The sequence below is a fragment of the Hyperolius riggenbachi genome, chromosome 10, assembly GCF_040937935.1.
Source record: "Hyperolius riggenbachi isolate aHypRig1 chromosome 10, aHypRig1.pri, whole genome shotgun sequence".
Taxonomy (NCBI): domain Eukaryota; kingdom Metazoa; phylum Chordata; class Amphibia; order Anura; family Hyperoliidae; genus Hyperolius; species Hyperolius riggenbachi.
In genome coordinates this window covers 83,959,662-83,977,079 of record NC_090655.1, presented here as the reverse complement: position 1 = coordinate 83,977,079, position 17,418 = coordinate 83,959,662, and the positions used below count along the sequence as shown (strand labels likewise).

The 17,418-nt window shown below is 42.1% G+C and overlaps 1 protein-coding gene across 2 annotated transcripts in view; it reads left to right on the top strand.

The window, feature by feature from the left end:
• ARID5B (AT-rich interaction domain 5B) overlaps positions 1 to 10,743 on the top strand; it is a 445,568-nt gene extending 434,825 nt beyond the window's left edge. The window contains exon 10 of one of the 2 annotated variants that reach the window (XM_068255131.1): positions 7,977 to 10,743. In XM_068255131.1, coding sequence (XP_068111232.1) covers positions 7,977 to 10,106 — 2,130 coding nt within the window. In that variant the 3' untranslated portion in view covers positions 10,107 to 10,743. The remainder of the gene's footprint in view (positions 1 to 7,976) is intronic. The other variant, XM_068255132.1, reaches the window with a different exon arrangement.
• The last annotated feature ends 6,675 nt before the right edge of the window (positions 10,744 to 17,418 follow it).

Sequence of the window (17,418 nt, the reverse complement as noted above, 5' to 3'; positions counted from 1 at the left end):
TCATATATTTTAGATTCAAATACACACAACTGAAGTAGTTCAAGCCTTTTATTGTTTTAATATTGATGATTTTGGCATACAGCTCATGAAAACCCAAATTTCCTATCTCAAAAAATTTGCATATTTCATCCGACCAATAAAAGAAAAGTGTTTTTAAAACAAAAAAAGTCAACCTGCAAAGAATTATGTTCAGTTATGCACTCAATACTTGGTCAGGAATCCTTTTGCAGAAATGACTGCTTCAATGCGGCGTGGCATGGAGGCAATCAGCCTGTGGCACTGCTCAGGTGTAATGGAGGTCCAGGATGCTTCGATATTGGCCTTAAGCTCATCCAGAGTGTTAGGTCTTGCGCCCCTCAACTTTCTCTTCACAATATCCCACAGATTCTCTATGGGGTTCAGGTCAGGAGAGTTGGCAGGCCAATTGAGCACAGTAATACCATGGTCAGTAAACCATTTACCAGTGGTTTTGGCACTGTGAGCAGGTGCCAGGTCGTGCTGAAAAATGAAATCTTCATCTCCATAAAGCTTTTCAGCAGATGGAAGCCTGAACCCACTTTTGACCCAGGAACAGTGGCAGAAGTGCCTGACCTGGGCTACAGAGAAGCAGCATTGGACTGTTGCTCAGTGGTCCAAAGTGAATGAAAGCAACTTTTACATGTCATTCGAAAATCAAGGTGCCAGAGTCTGGAGGAAACTGGGGACTCGGGGAGAGGGAAATGCCAAAATGCCTGAAGTCCAGTGTCAAGTACCCACAGTCAGTGATGGTCTGGGGTGTCATGTCAGCTGCTGGTGTTTGTCCACTGTGTTTTATCAAGGGCAGGGTCAATGCAGCTGGCTATCAGGAGATTTTGGAGCAATTCATGCTTCCATCTGCTGAAAAGCTTTATGGAGATGAAGATTTCATTTTTCAGCATGACCTGGCACCTGCTCACAGTGCTAAAACCACTGGTAAATGGTTTACTGACCATGGTATTACTGTGCTCAATTGGCCTGCCAACTCTCCTGACCTGAACCCCATAGAGAATCTGTGGGATATTGTGAAGAGAATGTTGAGAGACGCAAGACCTAACACGCTGGATGAGCTAAAGGCCGTTATCAAAGCATCCTGGGCCTCCATAACACCTGAGCAGTGCCACAGGCTGATTGCCTCCATGCCACGCCGCATTGAAGCAGTCATTTCTGCAATAGGATTCCTGACCAAGTACTGAGTGCATAACTGAACATAATTATTTAAACGTTGACTTTTTTTGTTTTAAGAACACTTTTCTTTTATTGGTCGGATGAAATATGCTATTTTTTTGAGATAGGAATTTGGGTTTTCATGAGCTGTGTGCCAAAATCATCAATATTAAAACAATAAAAGGCTTGAACTACTTCTGTTGTATGTATTTGAATCTAAAATATATGAAAGTCTAATGTTTATCAGTACATTACAGAAAATAATGAACTTTATCACAATATGCTAATTTTTGAAGAAGATCCTGTATGTATATATATTATTCATTTATAAAGCGTCTGTGGCGCTGTACAAAGTAAGAAATAAACACAAGGTACATAATAGTACAGACTATGGTATACAGTACACCAAATATAGATACTGGTACAAAATACAAAATATAGTAATTACAGCTACACATGTAACATGATGAATAAAATGTATAACAAATGGACAGATTAAAAAAAATGAATAACAAATTCCAAGACACAAAAGGGAGAAAGAGAGAGCACCGATTTACAATAACTTACTAACCTAGACTAAATCCCTCTTGCATGTGTCTCCATCTAATCCTCACATAGTTTAAACTGAAAGATTGAATAAGAAAATAATAACATTAGTAGGAGTCAGTTTTGAACATTCTCAAGAGCTGCTGTTAAAAAGAAACAATTGGTGTTTTTTTATTTTTAAATACTATTTAATTCCACCCCCTCCCCCCATCTTTTGCTCACCGCGTTGGTATTCTCGTGTAATTGAATAAGCTCTGGGGACCACTGATCGAGCAATACTTATTAAACAACTAATGATGGTATTCTGAGTGAAAAGATTTGTTATTGGAAAGAAAGGGGGGAAAAAAACTGTGAATATGACTTACAATAAAAAGAAATACTGTATCTATTAAAAGACAGAGAATTAAAAGGATGCGGTGTGAAATAAAAGGCAGCTTCAAATCAGATGTGAATCATTACTTTCAAACATACATAAAGGAGCTAATGACCGGCAAGTACAGCATTTAGATAATACGTTCCTTTATGTTACCTCAATGCCTGTTATCTTGACAAGAGACGGGGAAAATAATAAGATTTCACACAGCGTTTTAAAATGGCTTCCTCGCAAGGGAATGACAGCCGCCATTGTAAGGTCCTGTCAGCCTGCAGTACTGCGGTTGGAGAATGCAGATGACCCTTTGGGGTCAGAGGTGAGGAGATGACATAATAGGATGGAGGAGATGACATAATAGGATGAAGGACATGAAATACTGGCACGAATGGTATCATACTGTACGTTAAAATTCCAATCAAAAAAGGGAAATAAAGCTGGCGTTGTAGCTGCACAATTAAAGACTGCCTCACAGTTATTATAAGCCTAATTTGCTCTGTAGTAATGGTTCTGATGAAGGCTTAATAGAAGTTGTTTTAATCCTCTGTGTTTTGTCGGGGATATATTGCATCAGTCAGAAATCCTTGATCGCAGTCTCTCAGTGTATTTGCTAGCGTGTTGTAAAGCAATTCACATTTTTTTTTTTTTTAAGTGCTAGCAATTGTGATTTAGCAATTTTAAGTTTTTTTCAAGTAGTTTTGGGTAAGCTGATGGTTTCTGGGTAGTACAATAGCTGCAAAATCCATATGAATAGCGATTTTGCAGAGATCCTATGCTTAACATTGAATCTCGATCGCTAGGAAAATAGTGCAGGCGGAGCGATTTTGGGCAAATCACAATCTTTCCAGTGGTCTCGCTGCCATTATTTTTACAATCAATGGCGGTCCCAAAGTGTTGCTGAAAGCACTGTAGTGGGTCCTAGGCCTCGCCCATAGTTATAAGGACCTGATCCCTCAGCTAACAGTACTGAACAGATGTCACTAGGCTACAGAAAGCAGAACAGCATTCTATTGCTGGGATTGCAGTGGCGCCTGACAGAGCAGCTTACATTGGGCAGTGTAGGGAGGGAATCCATGTACTCACCAGAGCTGATCTGGCACTCTGGTCCCTTCACCGAATCAATGGAGTGGCTGTACACACTAGATCAGGCCTGGGCAAACTTTACACGGCCCAGGCCCCATGCTGCTTTGCCAGCCTGTAATACGCTGGCATGTCCTGACAGCATGTCACATGGCGCGATGCAGGAACTGGCAATCAGGTGAGTTTTAACTCACTCTTATTGCCTGCTCGTGACTATGCAGGGAGGGGGTAAGGAGAGGAATCTGGCCACCTATCAGCAGGCTGGATTTACAGCACATACAGCCAAGGCTACAGTTTGCCCAGCGCTGCAATAGACTGCCCTGTTTGGCTACCTCTGGTGAGTTTAGACTAGTGTGTGTGGCTTTAGTTGTATAGATAGTTTGGTTTCAACTTATACCTGTTTCACTCCTAGGCCAACTGATGGAGAAGCCTTAGCTTTTGCCACTTGTCAGTTGCAGTCCAGCACTTGTCTACTTAGCTTTGTAATTTTGCAAAGGAAACTTTCATTTTACATGGACTAAAGCGTCCTTCTGCAGAAGAGCAGCTGTATTCAGGGACATATGTTGCCGTTTTATAAATATGCCCTCAGGTGTATAGTAATAAGCACTCTGAAATAGCTAAAATTTGTTCCGTGGGTCAGATAAATCTCTCGATGTGCTGGCAGAGCTATTTATCTGACAGAAAAATGACACTAAGCTGTGCCAAATATTCTCTTCACATATCTTCTGTTCTAAAATAAATAAATAACTAGACCTTTTCTTTTTATGGGGAGCCCATGGCAGTTTGTAGAGTAAGCAATAATTTGCTGTTATTAATAGTGATAATTATTCTTTTGGTCAGGTACATAGACTACTAGTTTTAGCCTCTTAAGTGTTGTATACATCAAAACGTGCTCCACAGATCATTGCTGACTAGTATAAACTGCTGTGAACTTGTTCGCTGATCTAGTGTTTTGAGAATTTAACCATAGATTTTATTTGAAATGCTGACTCAAGTACCGAGTCCACTGTTGGATAAACATTTAGGTTGTGGGATATCAGTATGAAGAAATTCATGTCCTTGGGGCATGGAATTCATAAATAAAGCAGAATTTAATACAAACCCAAACTAAGTGACTTTACATTGTCAGCAAGGGAAAAAAAAGTGATGATCTGTTCATTATTAGCTACTTCAACACAGGTCCATTGAGTTAAAGGGCCACTATCACAAAAAATTGTAAAATACATACACAATGTAAATGACTCCCAGAGTAAGACGCACTATAAATTACTTTTTTTCCTATGTTGCTGACACTTAAAAGTACGTAGTATAAGGGCCTGTTTACACTTGTGCGGTGCGAATCGCCGCGGTAAAAATTTGCATGCGGGTGTATGCGAATTTTCATGCGAAATCGCACGGATGACGATGTATGCGAATTTAACCATGGCAGTGCCTGTGTGCTTTTCCATTGATTCCATGCAAATTCGCATGCAAATTCGCATGAAAATTCGCATACCAAAACCGCATGCGAATTCCCTATTAAATACATTGTATGCGAATCGCATAGCGGTATGCGAAATCTGATGGCTCTGCCGTGCAGATTTTTTCTGCACAGAAAAATGCTCAGAAATCTGCATGCAGATTCGCACAAGTGGAAATCGGCCCTAAAGCTGACAGATTTCGGACTAGTCTATCTCCTCATAGGAGAATCTTAGTATTACCTTGATTCTCTACAAAGGTACTCTCTAGAATGGTTCTATACAAAGATGCCATTGCCAGCCAGCTTCCCTACTTGTTTGCACACTACTTTGGCAGCCGTGGTTTAGTAAGTGCTTTTGTCATGAAACAAAATAACATTACAAAATAAATAAAAAAATATTACAAAATAAAACAAATATTTATGAAAAAAAAAAACACTGGGGGAGTGATCAGACCCCACCAACAGAGAACTCTGTTGGTGGGTAGAAAAGGGGGGGGAATCACTTGTGGACCTTTTTGTGAAAAATGGCCTGGTCGTTAGGGGGGTTTAAGCCCATGGTCCTTAAAGGACCACTCCTGCGAATCAATTCATTTTTAACCATCCAACAGTAGATATATCTAGTATATAGGAGCCTTGCTGTGTTTTTGTTTTTTTTGTGATGGCCCTTTTATTTACCATATATATCACTGTAGCCTGTGTAGTTAGTCCCTGTGGCAGCGCTGACGGACTTTTGTAACTAAAAAGTAATAGCAGGGGGAGCCTTGTCAAGTATTGAAAAAAAAAAAACCCAGTTGGTTTAGCCCTGCTCTCCCTAATAACTGTCATAACTGTACAATGCAGGCTCACCTGCTGCCAGTCTTCCCCTTCATTAGCATACCCGAGAAGGACACCCGCACTCAGGCAGCCCGCAGGCGTAGAGGGAGGCAGCTGTCAGCGCAATAAGCTGCTCTCCCTCCATCCATTTCCTGCGGGTCAGTTCTCTCCTCCATTCATGTGGTGTAAAGAACCGCATGAATGGAGTGGAGAACCGGCTCATTACAAAGCAGTTCTTTACACTGCATGAACCGCCTCATTGCAAAGCGGTTTATTACTCCGGAGGGCAGACCCGCAGCGAATGGTTGGGAGAGTTGCTCATTGTGCTGACAGCTGCCTCCCTCTACGCCTGCGGGCTGCCTGAGTGCGGGTGTCCTTCTCGGGTATGCTAATGAAGGGGAAGACGGGCAGCAGGTGAGCCTGCATTGTACAGTTTTGGCAGTTATTAGGGAGAGCAGGGCCGAACCAACTGTTTTTTTTCTCCAATACCTGACAAGGCTCCCCCTGCTATAACTTTTTAGTTACAAAAGTCAGTCAGCGCTACTTCAGGGACTGACGTACACAGGCTACAGTGATATATGGTAAATAAAAGGGCCATCACAAAAAAAACACAGCAAGGCTCCTATATACTAAATAGATCTACTGTTGGATGGTTAAAAATTAATTGATTTGCGGGAGTGGTCCTTTAAGAGGTTAATAACTCCAAAAACAAGCATGCAGCTAATCTTGTTTGATCTGACAAGAATGTCAGAAACACCTGCATATGCTTGTTCAGGGTCTATGTCTAAAAGTATTAGTGTAATGATCGGTGTCAACACGCAGAGATAATCTGATTATTGGAAATCTGCAGAATCACCAGTAATGCAGATATACACCAGATTATGGATGATCTGCAGAATCACCAATAATCCAGGTATGTCTAACCTCTGGACACCTGAGATATGAGTGTATGGAATAACAGTAACACTTTGAGCGAGAACCACCAGAGGAACTGGAGGTAGGACGATGAAGGGAATTAACCCCAGACTGTGGGTGAATCCCTATTGGCCAAAGGCTCCCTAGGAGAGGGGCCTGGGCTAGGTTGCAGGATGCCCTGCTGCTAAATGAACAAACTTGCCCCACTGGATGAGAGATCCTAGCTCTCTACACCCTAGTGGCGGGCTAAAGTAGTACAGATACACAGTGCTAGTCTTGGGTGTGAGGTTTGTAGTTACAGCACCCTGGAACTAGCATAACATAACATTGAGACAGTTTCCTAGGCTTGGGTGTGAGGTCTGTAGTCACAACACCCTGGAACTAGTCTATAACATAACATGCGAGAGTATTCTAGCTCAGTGTGATTTCCCAGGTCCGTCGTGGTTCTAACACACTGTAGGATCTGACTGAGGTCTGTGTGCTAACACATAAAGCATTTGCAACGGCAGGCAACGTGAGACTGAGGGACGAGTGGTTATATAGTGCAGCGCTGATCAGCGCCGCCCAGTCCCTTCCAGCCAATCCGCATACACCCTCAGATCAGCTGACCAAGGGAGTCAGCTGATCCGTCTCTGCTTCCCATAAAGCTTCTGCCTCTCCGCGCACGCGCGTGTGTATTCCTCAGCCTATGTGCACAGGAAGGCTGGACCAGATCAGACACATGTCGCCGCGCGTAAACCGCCGGACTAGACGAGGAAACAGCCGCCACGCCGTCAGAGCACGCGGCGGCTATTCCACAATCCTTCACAATTAGAGGCAGAGGATCAGCAGGATAGCCAGGCAACTGGTATTATTTAAAAGGAAATACATATGGCAGCCTCCATATCCTTCTCCTTACAGCTGTCCTTTAATTGCCTAATTAGGTACTGAATCATTTCATGCAACAGGTTTTCATTGGGTCCTAGAACTATAGGCTTAAAGTATTTTATCAAACCCAGGTCCCTATTCCCTTGAACTCTTCAGCATGTTTTTTTTTTTTAACAGTTTAAAAAAATCCCTTTAACTAACTGCAAGTATGCTGGACAGATATGGTCAATCAAAGTGTTTCCCAACCCAGTGCAGTCCTCAAGGCCAACTAACAAAGCATGTTTGGAGGAAGTCCAGAGAAGTTCTTCATTGTCTGTAAATATGAGTAGTTTCCTGCACAACATATACTGTTGGCGATCTTTGAGGCCAGGGTTGGGAACGCTGGTCTATGAGATGCGTGCATGTAAATATCATGCAAATTGCATACAGGTTGGAATGTGGCAAATCAAAACAAACAGGAAGTCCATTTGATCAGAAAAATTCAAGCAGCATATAGTTCGCATGCAAGCCAGCTATTGACCACCTCTTGTGTTATTTATAACATAGTAGTATATAATATATACTATAAATTCTATTTTCTACAGTTTTGAGTAAAAGTCGAAGTTTTGGGGCAAATATAATTTTATAGAAGCAGCATTTACCTTGAGCAATTCAGCTTTTGGTTTGTTGCCTTTTCCAAAGCATAAGTTAAAATGTTTTTTTTTCACTTCTAGAAACCATATTAAAACCTCTTTTTGTTTTTAGACTTCATCATCAGAGGAAAACTACCTGGATGTGGACAAGAAACCTTTATCTCCTGCCTGTGACTCAGAGGAGGCCAAGCCATCTGTAGACCATTCGGATCTGAAAGAAGAAAAAACAGAAGTAGAGGAGAGAATTACTGACACATGCCATGTGAAAGAAGAAGATAAAACGCACTCAGAACCTATTCCCACTGACTCACTCACTCATGTAGTAAAAGAGATTAATTCCAGTCCAGCAGATGAACAACCACAAACGGTCATTGAAGATTCAACCATAATAAAACAAGAGCAAAGCAAACAAGAATTGTTAGAGCCATCAGAAAGGGATGCTCGAGAAGGACCTTTCAATATGTTTCCCACAAGTCAGCTCCAACTTCAGTGTGAAAATAGCATAGAAGAGGAGAAACTGCCTGTTATGCCAGATTATATTGCAAACTGTACCGTAAAGGTGGACCCACTGGTCCCAGAGGGCTTGAAGAATCCTCTGGACAGCAACATCTTACAAAATGCACTAAAGCAGAATCCCAAAGTATACTTGGTGCAGACTCTTGACATGCTAAAAGAAAAGGACACCTCACCTCTGTCTAGTGACGAATCGTCATCATTCACTTACACACCTTTGCTGTACTCAAGGGGAAACCCAGGAATAATGTCCCCACTGGCCAAAAAGAAACTTTTGTCCCAGGTTAGCGGGGCTGCACAGTCTGGAAGTTATCCCTATGGCTCCCCTCCACCCCTAATCAGCAAAAAGAAATTAAACTCCAAAATGGAATTAACTCCGCCTTTAGCACAAACCCATCAGGCGTGCAACTCTGAAACCATTGCAGTAAACAGGCCATCGGTGATACAGCATGTACAGAGTTTTAAGCCAAGAACTTCAGAGGAGAAAATGAACTTGAACGATCCTTACAAAATCAATACCATTAGCAAAACAGACTCTTACCGTTCTGAGTTTGCAAAGCACCAACAGAGTGTGCTTGCAGAGTCCTACTCCTTGAAGTCCAGTATGCTTGAACACAAAGAGCAAATGGCCGAGAAAAGAGCCGCACAGCACTCCAACTTCTTTGCCGAATTCTACTCCTCACCTCACCTACACAGGCTTTACCGACAAACTGAACACCATCTTCATAGTGAACATCCTTCAAAATATCATCGAGAATTGTATAGGCAATCTGAAAATATGTCCTCTCCCCACAAACATCAAGAGAAACTTCATTATCACCATACTTTGCACCAACATGAAAAACAGAATGTAACCGATAACATGGATGACCAACCAACTGACTTAAGCCTTCCCAAATCTATGCACAAGCACTCGGCCAAAATGTCAGGATCTAATCTTTCTCATCAGCTAGTACATGAAAGCAAAACTCAAAGCCCATTTCAGGTCCCTAATAAGACCTTGGGAATAGACTGCAATCCAAAGGCCTGTAGAGTTTCACCAATGACAATACCGGTATCGAAAAGGCACAGCGAGTCTGTTCACAGGCCAATAAAGACGCACAGTTTAAGACATGAAAATATGAGAAAGATGGAGGGCTTAGTTCATCCAATTACAGTTGGAAAAGTCAATCCTCAAAACTTTGGGACCTTACGGCCATTAAAAAGAAACTTAGATGATCTAGAGAGTCCTGTTACGGAGAAAAAAATAAGGGCGGTGTCACCTTTAAACATATCAAAGGAAATCCCAGGGAAGGAGAGTTATACAGGTCAAGAGGGCGAAAGCAGCAAATCTGTTCACGAAATTCATTCTGGTAGTATGATGGAAGGCCACAAATATCCATTGTCGGCTCCTATCTTTCCTGGACTCTACCCTGCAAGTTTATGTGGTGGGCTCAGCTCACGTATCCCAGCGGCCTACTCTCATCCTCTGCAGTACTTGAAAAACCAGAGTGTGCTTTCACCACTAATGCAACCTTTAGCCCTTCATTCCTTGATGATGCAAAGACAATATCTAACTAACTCCACAAACTCCCAGCAGCTTTATAGACATTTGGCTTCAGCGTCCCCTGTAGGATCTTCATATGGTGACCTACTACACAACAGTATCTACCCCTTACCGACAATCAATCCCCAGTCCTCTTTTCCTTCCTCCCAAATGTCCTCTGTCCACCCCAGCACAAAACTTTAAGCAACTCCCCTGTGGCAAATAGGAAAAGATTTAAGGAAAAAAAAAGCAAAATGTCAATTCGTTATAGCTACATTCCTTTCCTAGCACAATATTCTGCATAAACAAACACTTGTCTACTGTGTGAGCCACAATATAACTTTAAAGTACTATGTTTAGAAGTAAGAATGGCGGCTTTCTGGTCCCACTTGTTTGACCTGACTAGTACTTTCACATTACTTTTTTTTTTTTTTTATCATGGGAACAGCTGATGTTTGCACACAGATTTTAACATCGTTATTAAGTATATACCATCTAGTGTGTTGCACACATTTGTGAAAGGTGGCTGAAAAAAGTTATTGGTTAAATTTTTTAAATCCATGTACACTCTGGAGGATGCGCTTTGCTTTGTTTTTTTTTATCATCCTGTTATTATATTATTTTAATTTTTTTTTTACTGTTAAAGGTTCAAATCAATGCAATGTATAGTTACAAGTCAATCATTTAAAAAAAAAATCTTAACACTATAATGGCAGAAGGTAAACACTGTTCGACTGTACATATCTGCTCTTTAAAAAAATACCCATGTCACTGTCTGTTCACCTAATTTATGTGAATTAATCTTTCAGTTGATTTCTGTGCTTTTTTTATCATATTTTTTATTAAACAAATATGTGTTAACTGCAAGATAATTTTGAGATTATTATTTGACTTTATGAATTTGTGGTGGAATTATATGATAAAGTGGATACAAACTTAAATTAAGACTATATAATAAGGTGGCTGCTGGAAAAGGCTTCATGGTGGCTATGGCAGTCTCTTATCTATTTTAGTCCCTCCAGATTTGATATTAGTATATGCCAACCCGGTGACAACACACTGGCAAAGCCAGCTACATAGCGGTAGGCCCAATTTGTGGTCGGGTAAATAAACAGTCAAGTGGCAGTAAAAGCATTTTCCAGCAGGTACCTTGTATTTAAACTTTTTAAAGTATACCTGAACTGAGAACGGATATAGTGGCTGCCATATTTATTTCCTTTTAAACAATACCAGTTGCCTGGCTGCCCTGCTGATCTTTTTAGCTGCAGTAATGTCTGGATTAGCCACTTGCTTGTTTCAGGTGTGCGATTTAGTCAGAGACCTCCATTCTGCATGCACTTGGTCAGGGTTAATGGAGAGAGAGGATCAGCAGGACTGCCAGGCAATCTGCATTGTTTAAAAGGAAGTAAATATGTCAGCCCCCATATCACTCTCAGCTCAGGTATGCGTGAAGTTTGTTTAAAACACATTTTTTTATATTTATCCTGTAGTGTGGGAAGCATGTTATAACTTAAAAGAATACTGTAGGGAGGTCGGGGGAAAATGAGTTGAACTTACCCGGGGCTTCTAATGGTCCCCCACAGACATCCTGTGCCCGCGCAGCCACTCCCCAATGCTCCGGCCCCGCCTCCGGGTTCACTTCTGGAATTTCAGACTTTAAAATCTGAAAACCACTGCGCCTGCGTGGCCGTGTCCTCGCTCCCGCTGATGTCACCAGGCGCATACTGCGCAGGCAAAGACCATACTGGGACTGTGCAGTACGCTCCTGGTGACCTCAGCGGGAGCGAGGATATGGCAACGCAGGCGCAGTGGTTTTCAGACTTTGAAGTCAATTCCAGAAGTGAACCGGAGGCGGGGCCGGAGCATCGGTGAGTGGCTGCACGGGCACAGGATGTCTGCGGGGGACAATTAGAAGCCCCGGGTAAGTTCAACTTATTTTCCCCCGACCCCCCCTACAGTATCCCTTTAAGGTTTTGTTGCAGGCTTTGTCCCAATATTGGATATCTAGCCTCAATTCCCTCCTATACAGATGGAGACATTTTCAAGAGAAGGTTTTATTTACTTACTATACTGAATGGGCTTAATGAATAAAATGACTTATTTTTGTGATATTCATGTTACATTATTTAGCCAGTGTTTACCCATTGTAAAATCTTACATTGCCATGATTTGCATTGTTAATTTATCAGGCACCCACATCTTTACTGCTGGCAAGGCACCTCCCTGTGGAATGTTTTTTTCCTACTCTCTCTGTTAGCCGAGAAGAAACATCACATGATCTCCCAGTTGCTTGTAGTTCAGTGTTAGTCATTAAAGTCAATAGGAACCCGTATAAAAAGAAATCAGCCAGATACTTACCTAAGAAGAGGGAAGACTCTGGGTCCTATAGAGCCTTCCCTCTCCTTTCTTGGTTCTCCTTTCTTGGTTCCAGCATTTGGCCAAATGCTGCTGTCTCCACCGTCGAAGGGAGACTTCAGAAGTCTTCAGAACCCTGAGTGCAGCCAAAGACGGGCTCCGTACTGCGCCCTCCAGTGTGCCCGAATTCCAAAGTCCCCCAGGACGGGTGATTCAAAGGAGGAGCTGCCGCTGCAATGAGAGCACCGGGAGAGAAGAGGGAAGGCTCTATATAGCCCAGTGTCTTCCCTCACCTTAATCTCCCTAGCGGTATTGACGGTTATACATGTCAATACAAAACATGCTGTGAACTGTTTTGACGTGTATACACGCCAATACTCTCCTGTACTGTTTACTAGACCCTTGCTTGACACGTTTTGGCAAGTTACAGGAAAAAAAGTTATTAAAATTAAGTTATTACCTTTTGCACAGAAATTCTGGGGAAATTGAACACCAGGGAGGTAAGTGGCTTTAAAAAACAAACAAACAAACATTCCAATTTACTTTACAGGTATCAATTAAACAACTATTGTTATGTCTTCGGATTCTCTCCATAACTAACTGTACAAGATTTTTTTGAAAGCTTTCAATGAAGAAGACACTTATGGTGGCCATACACGGTACAATAAAAACGTTCGATTTTCCCGTTTATTCGATCTAAATGATCGAATTGAATGAAAGTTGAAAAAAAAAATTTGATCAAGAAATTCGAACGATTATCCCGTTTTTCGGGAAAAATGATCGGACATGCTGGAAAAATCTTTATATTCGATCTAATGAAATAATCTAACTAAATTATTGTAAAAATGAAAAATTGTACCATGTATGGCCACCATAATTTTAGTTTTGAAAGCTTGCAAAGAAATCTTGTACAGATAGTTAAGTCTTTGGATGATCTCCCAGAGTGCCTTGGGGCAGAAGGTTGCAAGACATAGCCTTGGCTTAAAGTGCTAAAGCTCAGGATCAAAATGAGATACTTACCTGAAGTGAGGGAAGCCCCAGGATCTCATTGAGGCTTCCCTCTGTGCTCTGGTGTCCTCTGTCGCTGAGCGTGGCTTCCCTCCAGATTGGTGCAGTGCTCCTCCTCTGTTAGGAGCACGGTCGTGCATGTGCAGTAGCACAGAGCTGCTCGTACACAAGTGGATCTGGCTCCTTGTCCAATGCCTTGCCGCTAATCTTCCAATGGGCCGCGCTCAGCGACGGGACGTCAGAATACCCAGGGAAGCTTCAATAGGATCCTGAGGCTTCCCTCTCTTTATGTAAGCATCTCATTTTGTACCCATACTTCAGCTTGGGTACACTTTAACATCACTGGGCAGGCAAGGTTGCATACCAATATATAGATTAAAAAAAAAAATAAAAAAAAGTGTTTGACACCGAAACCAGGATAAAAAGGTAAAAAATGGTTATTCTCAATACGGTGTTTCCCAACCCTGTCCTCAATGCCCACCAACAGTGCAAGTCTTGTGGAAATCCAGAGGTAGTTAATCTGCTCTGCTGAGACACTTATTACTCAACCTGTGCATGTTTGTGGTTTTCTACAAAACATGCACTGTTGGTGGGCCTTTAGGATAGGGTTGGGGAATGTCATTCTACTATATGTCCTAATTCTAAAAAAGACTTCACTGGAATGTCATAGCCATATATAAAAGCTAAAAGTATAGGTTTAAAGGACAACTGTGACGAAGGATATGGAGGCTACCATATTTATTTCCTTTTAAACAATACCAGTTGCCTGTAGTTGGCTGCAGTAGTGCCAGAATCACACCAGAAACAAGCATGCCGATAATCTTGTAAGATCTGACAATTTTAGAAACACCTGATCTGCTGTATTCTTGTTAAGGTTTATAGCTAAACGTATTTGAGCCAGAGGATCAGCAGGCTAGCCAGGCAACTGGAAATAAATATGGCAGCTACCATATCCCTCATTACAGTGTAACTGTCGAGCATAAAATCAATTCTTTATTTTTATCTGGAAAACAAGTAATACAGATGCTAAACAGGCAATCCAAAAGTTATAATCTCTATTACTTTTCTTGTTTATACATGATCATTCCCCAGTTTACCTGACTCTTATTTGGTACGTTGCCACACAAAGGAAGTTGCAGGGCATGCTGGGTTGTTTTTTTCTTTTTTCTTCTTTATTTCCCCTCAGACTTAACTAATGTACAGAAGCAAAAAAAAGGACAACCGAGCATGCCCTGCAACTTCCTTTTTGCGGCAACGAACCAAATAAGAGTCAGGTAAACTGGGGAATGATCATTTATAAACAAGAAAAGTAATAGAGATTATAACTTTTGGATTGCCTGGTTAGCATCCTTATTACTTGTTTACCAGATAACCAAGAATTGATTTTTGATTTTATGCCCAACAGTTACTCTTTAAGGTTTTTACCCTTGCAGATGAATGACCACTGTTGAATGTTTTTTCCATCTACTACATAGACAAATATTTCACCTTTTTCCCTTCTGTTACCTGCACTAGGATGTGTTTCCTGAACACGCTGGTGCATTATGTCCTTACTTGCTAGTGAAAGTTATGCTACAGTCGCACTGCAGAAAAATAGTATTGTAGGGCCCTGGATTCCTAACCCTAGCGAACACGTCCAATACAGCGCAGGAGATTTAGGTGCAGCCGGCGCCACCATAGACCGTAATAGGAATTACGGCTATAGCAGCGCACAGAGTGTAACTTGCCGAAGAGGCAAATCTGCATAATATACAACTTTTCCACCGGTTTACTCTACCTAAAGCAAGCCTGTAGAGCATTGCTTAAAGTGGACCCAAATTAAAAATACAAGATTTCAGAAATAAAATCTATATTCTAAATTATAATAAATAGCAGCCTTTTTTCAGCTGCAAGATGACAAATATTAAATATTTTACATTTATTGGAGGAACCCCTCCTTCCTTTCATATTGCTGGGACAGAATCCAGCAAACTGGTGGAGTAGGTGGTGTCCTGCAAAGGAGGAATTGCGAATGGCTGCCACCTGTATAACCCTAGTTATGTAAAGAGAAGGGTGAAAAGCATGCACTGAAATGCTCATAGGCTTGAAGGAGTGTTTATTTATCTTTGTATGTGTCAAAGTGGTGCAACTAAATATTTTGAATTAAAAAAATGTTTGGTTCCGCTTTAAAGAGACTCTGTAACATGAAAAAGATCCCCTGGGGGGTACTCACCTCAGGTGGGGGAAGCCCCCGGATCCTAATGAGGCTTCCCACGCCGTCCTCTGTCCCACGGGGGTCTCGCTGCAGCCCTCTGAACAGCCGGCGACAGGCCCGACTGTAATTTCAATATTTACCTTTGCTGGCTCCAGCGGGGGCGCTGTGGCTGCTTTCCTCTCCGAACTACACGGAAATACCCAATCTCAGTCGGGTCCGCTCTACTGCGCAGGCGCCGGAAACTTGCGCCTGCGCAGTAGAGCAGACCCGACGGCGATCGGGTATTTCCGTGTAGTTCGGAGCCGACAGCCGTCAGAGCGCCTGCGCAGGAGCCAGGAAGGTAAATATTACGTCACAGCTGCACGGAGGGCTGCAGCGAGACCCCCGTGGGACAGAGGACAGCGTGGGAAGCCTCATTAGGATCCGGAGGCTTCCCCCACCCGAGGTGAGTACCCCCCAGGGGATTTTTTTGAGGTTACAGATCCTCTTTAAAGGAACCCGGAGGTGAAATAGATATGGAAGCTGCCATATTTATTTCCTTTTAAACAATACCAGTTGCCTGGCAGCCTTCCTGATTCTGTTTCTCTAATAATTTTAGCAATAGACCCTGAACAAGCATTCAGCAGATTCAGTACTCTGACTCTGGATTATCCATATGCTTGTTCCAGAGTTTTGACTTAAGGGGCCCATACACTGGTCGATTTCAGCACTCGATCGATTGACTTGATGCACAATCAATTGATTTGCAGACAATTTCGATCGATTTGATCTGACAGGATGGAAAATCTAAGTCGATCTGCTACTGGCAGATCGATGGACCGTAGAGTTGCATTGGATCTAATGGTGCAGTAATGCCTTTACATCAGTTTTCTGACATTCTGAAATCTATTGGAAATCTGTTCCTAGTGTGAGGCACACATCAGATGGATTCCTGTCAGATTTGACCTGACAGGCATCTGACAGAAAACTATCTGATGGTCGAATTTGATGCAAATCAATTCGTGCATGACCACTGTAAGGTGGCCTCACATCATATAATTTTTAAAATATCTGTTCAATTCAAGAATTGGAATAAATTTTTCTGATTGTAACATTTCAAAAATCTGACTAATGTACCATACGATTGTGATAAAAATGATTGGAAAATTATTAGGATGTACAGTATATATTAATAAATTGATAATCGACCACACACCATTCAATTTTCATAAAAATTGATCAGAAAAATCCACCATTCCCAATCAATTTTATCCAATAAAAATGGGAAATCCAATCGGATTCCTTACTCTAATGAAAAAGTAGCTTTAGATTTTTCTGGAAATCCAATCTTTATCAAATTGCCGTAAAATCGGATCATTTTATTTGCATCGTGCATGGGCACCTTTAGACATTACTTAACAAAAAGATCAACAGGGCTGCCAGGCAACCGGAATTGTTTACAAGGATATAAATATGGCAGCCTCCAAATCCCTCTCATCCCATTTTCCCTTTAAAGAGAGCCCAAGGTGGGCTCAAAAAAAAAAAAAAAGTAGGCTACCCGATTCGCAGGACTGAGTGGATCAGGTAGCCGCAAAAAAAACGCTGCTCCTGTGGGCCACAATAGCCCACTTTCACTTGTGTGACCCCTGGGTCACGATGCTGCACTGAAAGACTGTGTTCTCTCATAGCATGCAGGGAGGCGGGGGAGCAGCAGGAGGCATGGCCAGGGAGAGAGCTGCCCAATGGCAACTCAGGAAACTCTGTAGGAAAGCCCCTGGCGGGCGTTTTAAACAGGGAATCCCTCTCCTCTCTGTTTACCTCAGAGTTAGCGACATACCTTGTCGCTGCACTCGAGGGGGGGGGAGGGGGCTATAACACTGCAGTGGGGGGACAGAGTGTTGGTTGGGGGACACAGAGCCATGTCATTAGACAGAGAACATGGCTCTGAGTCCCATCTGCCCCATCTCAGGTTCTCTTTAA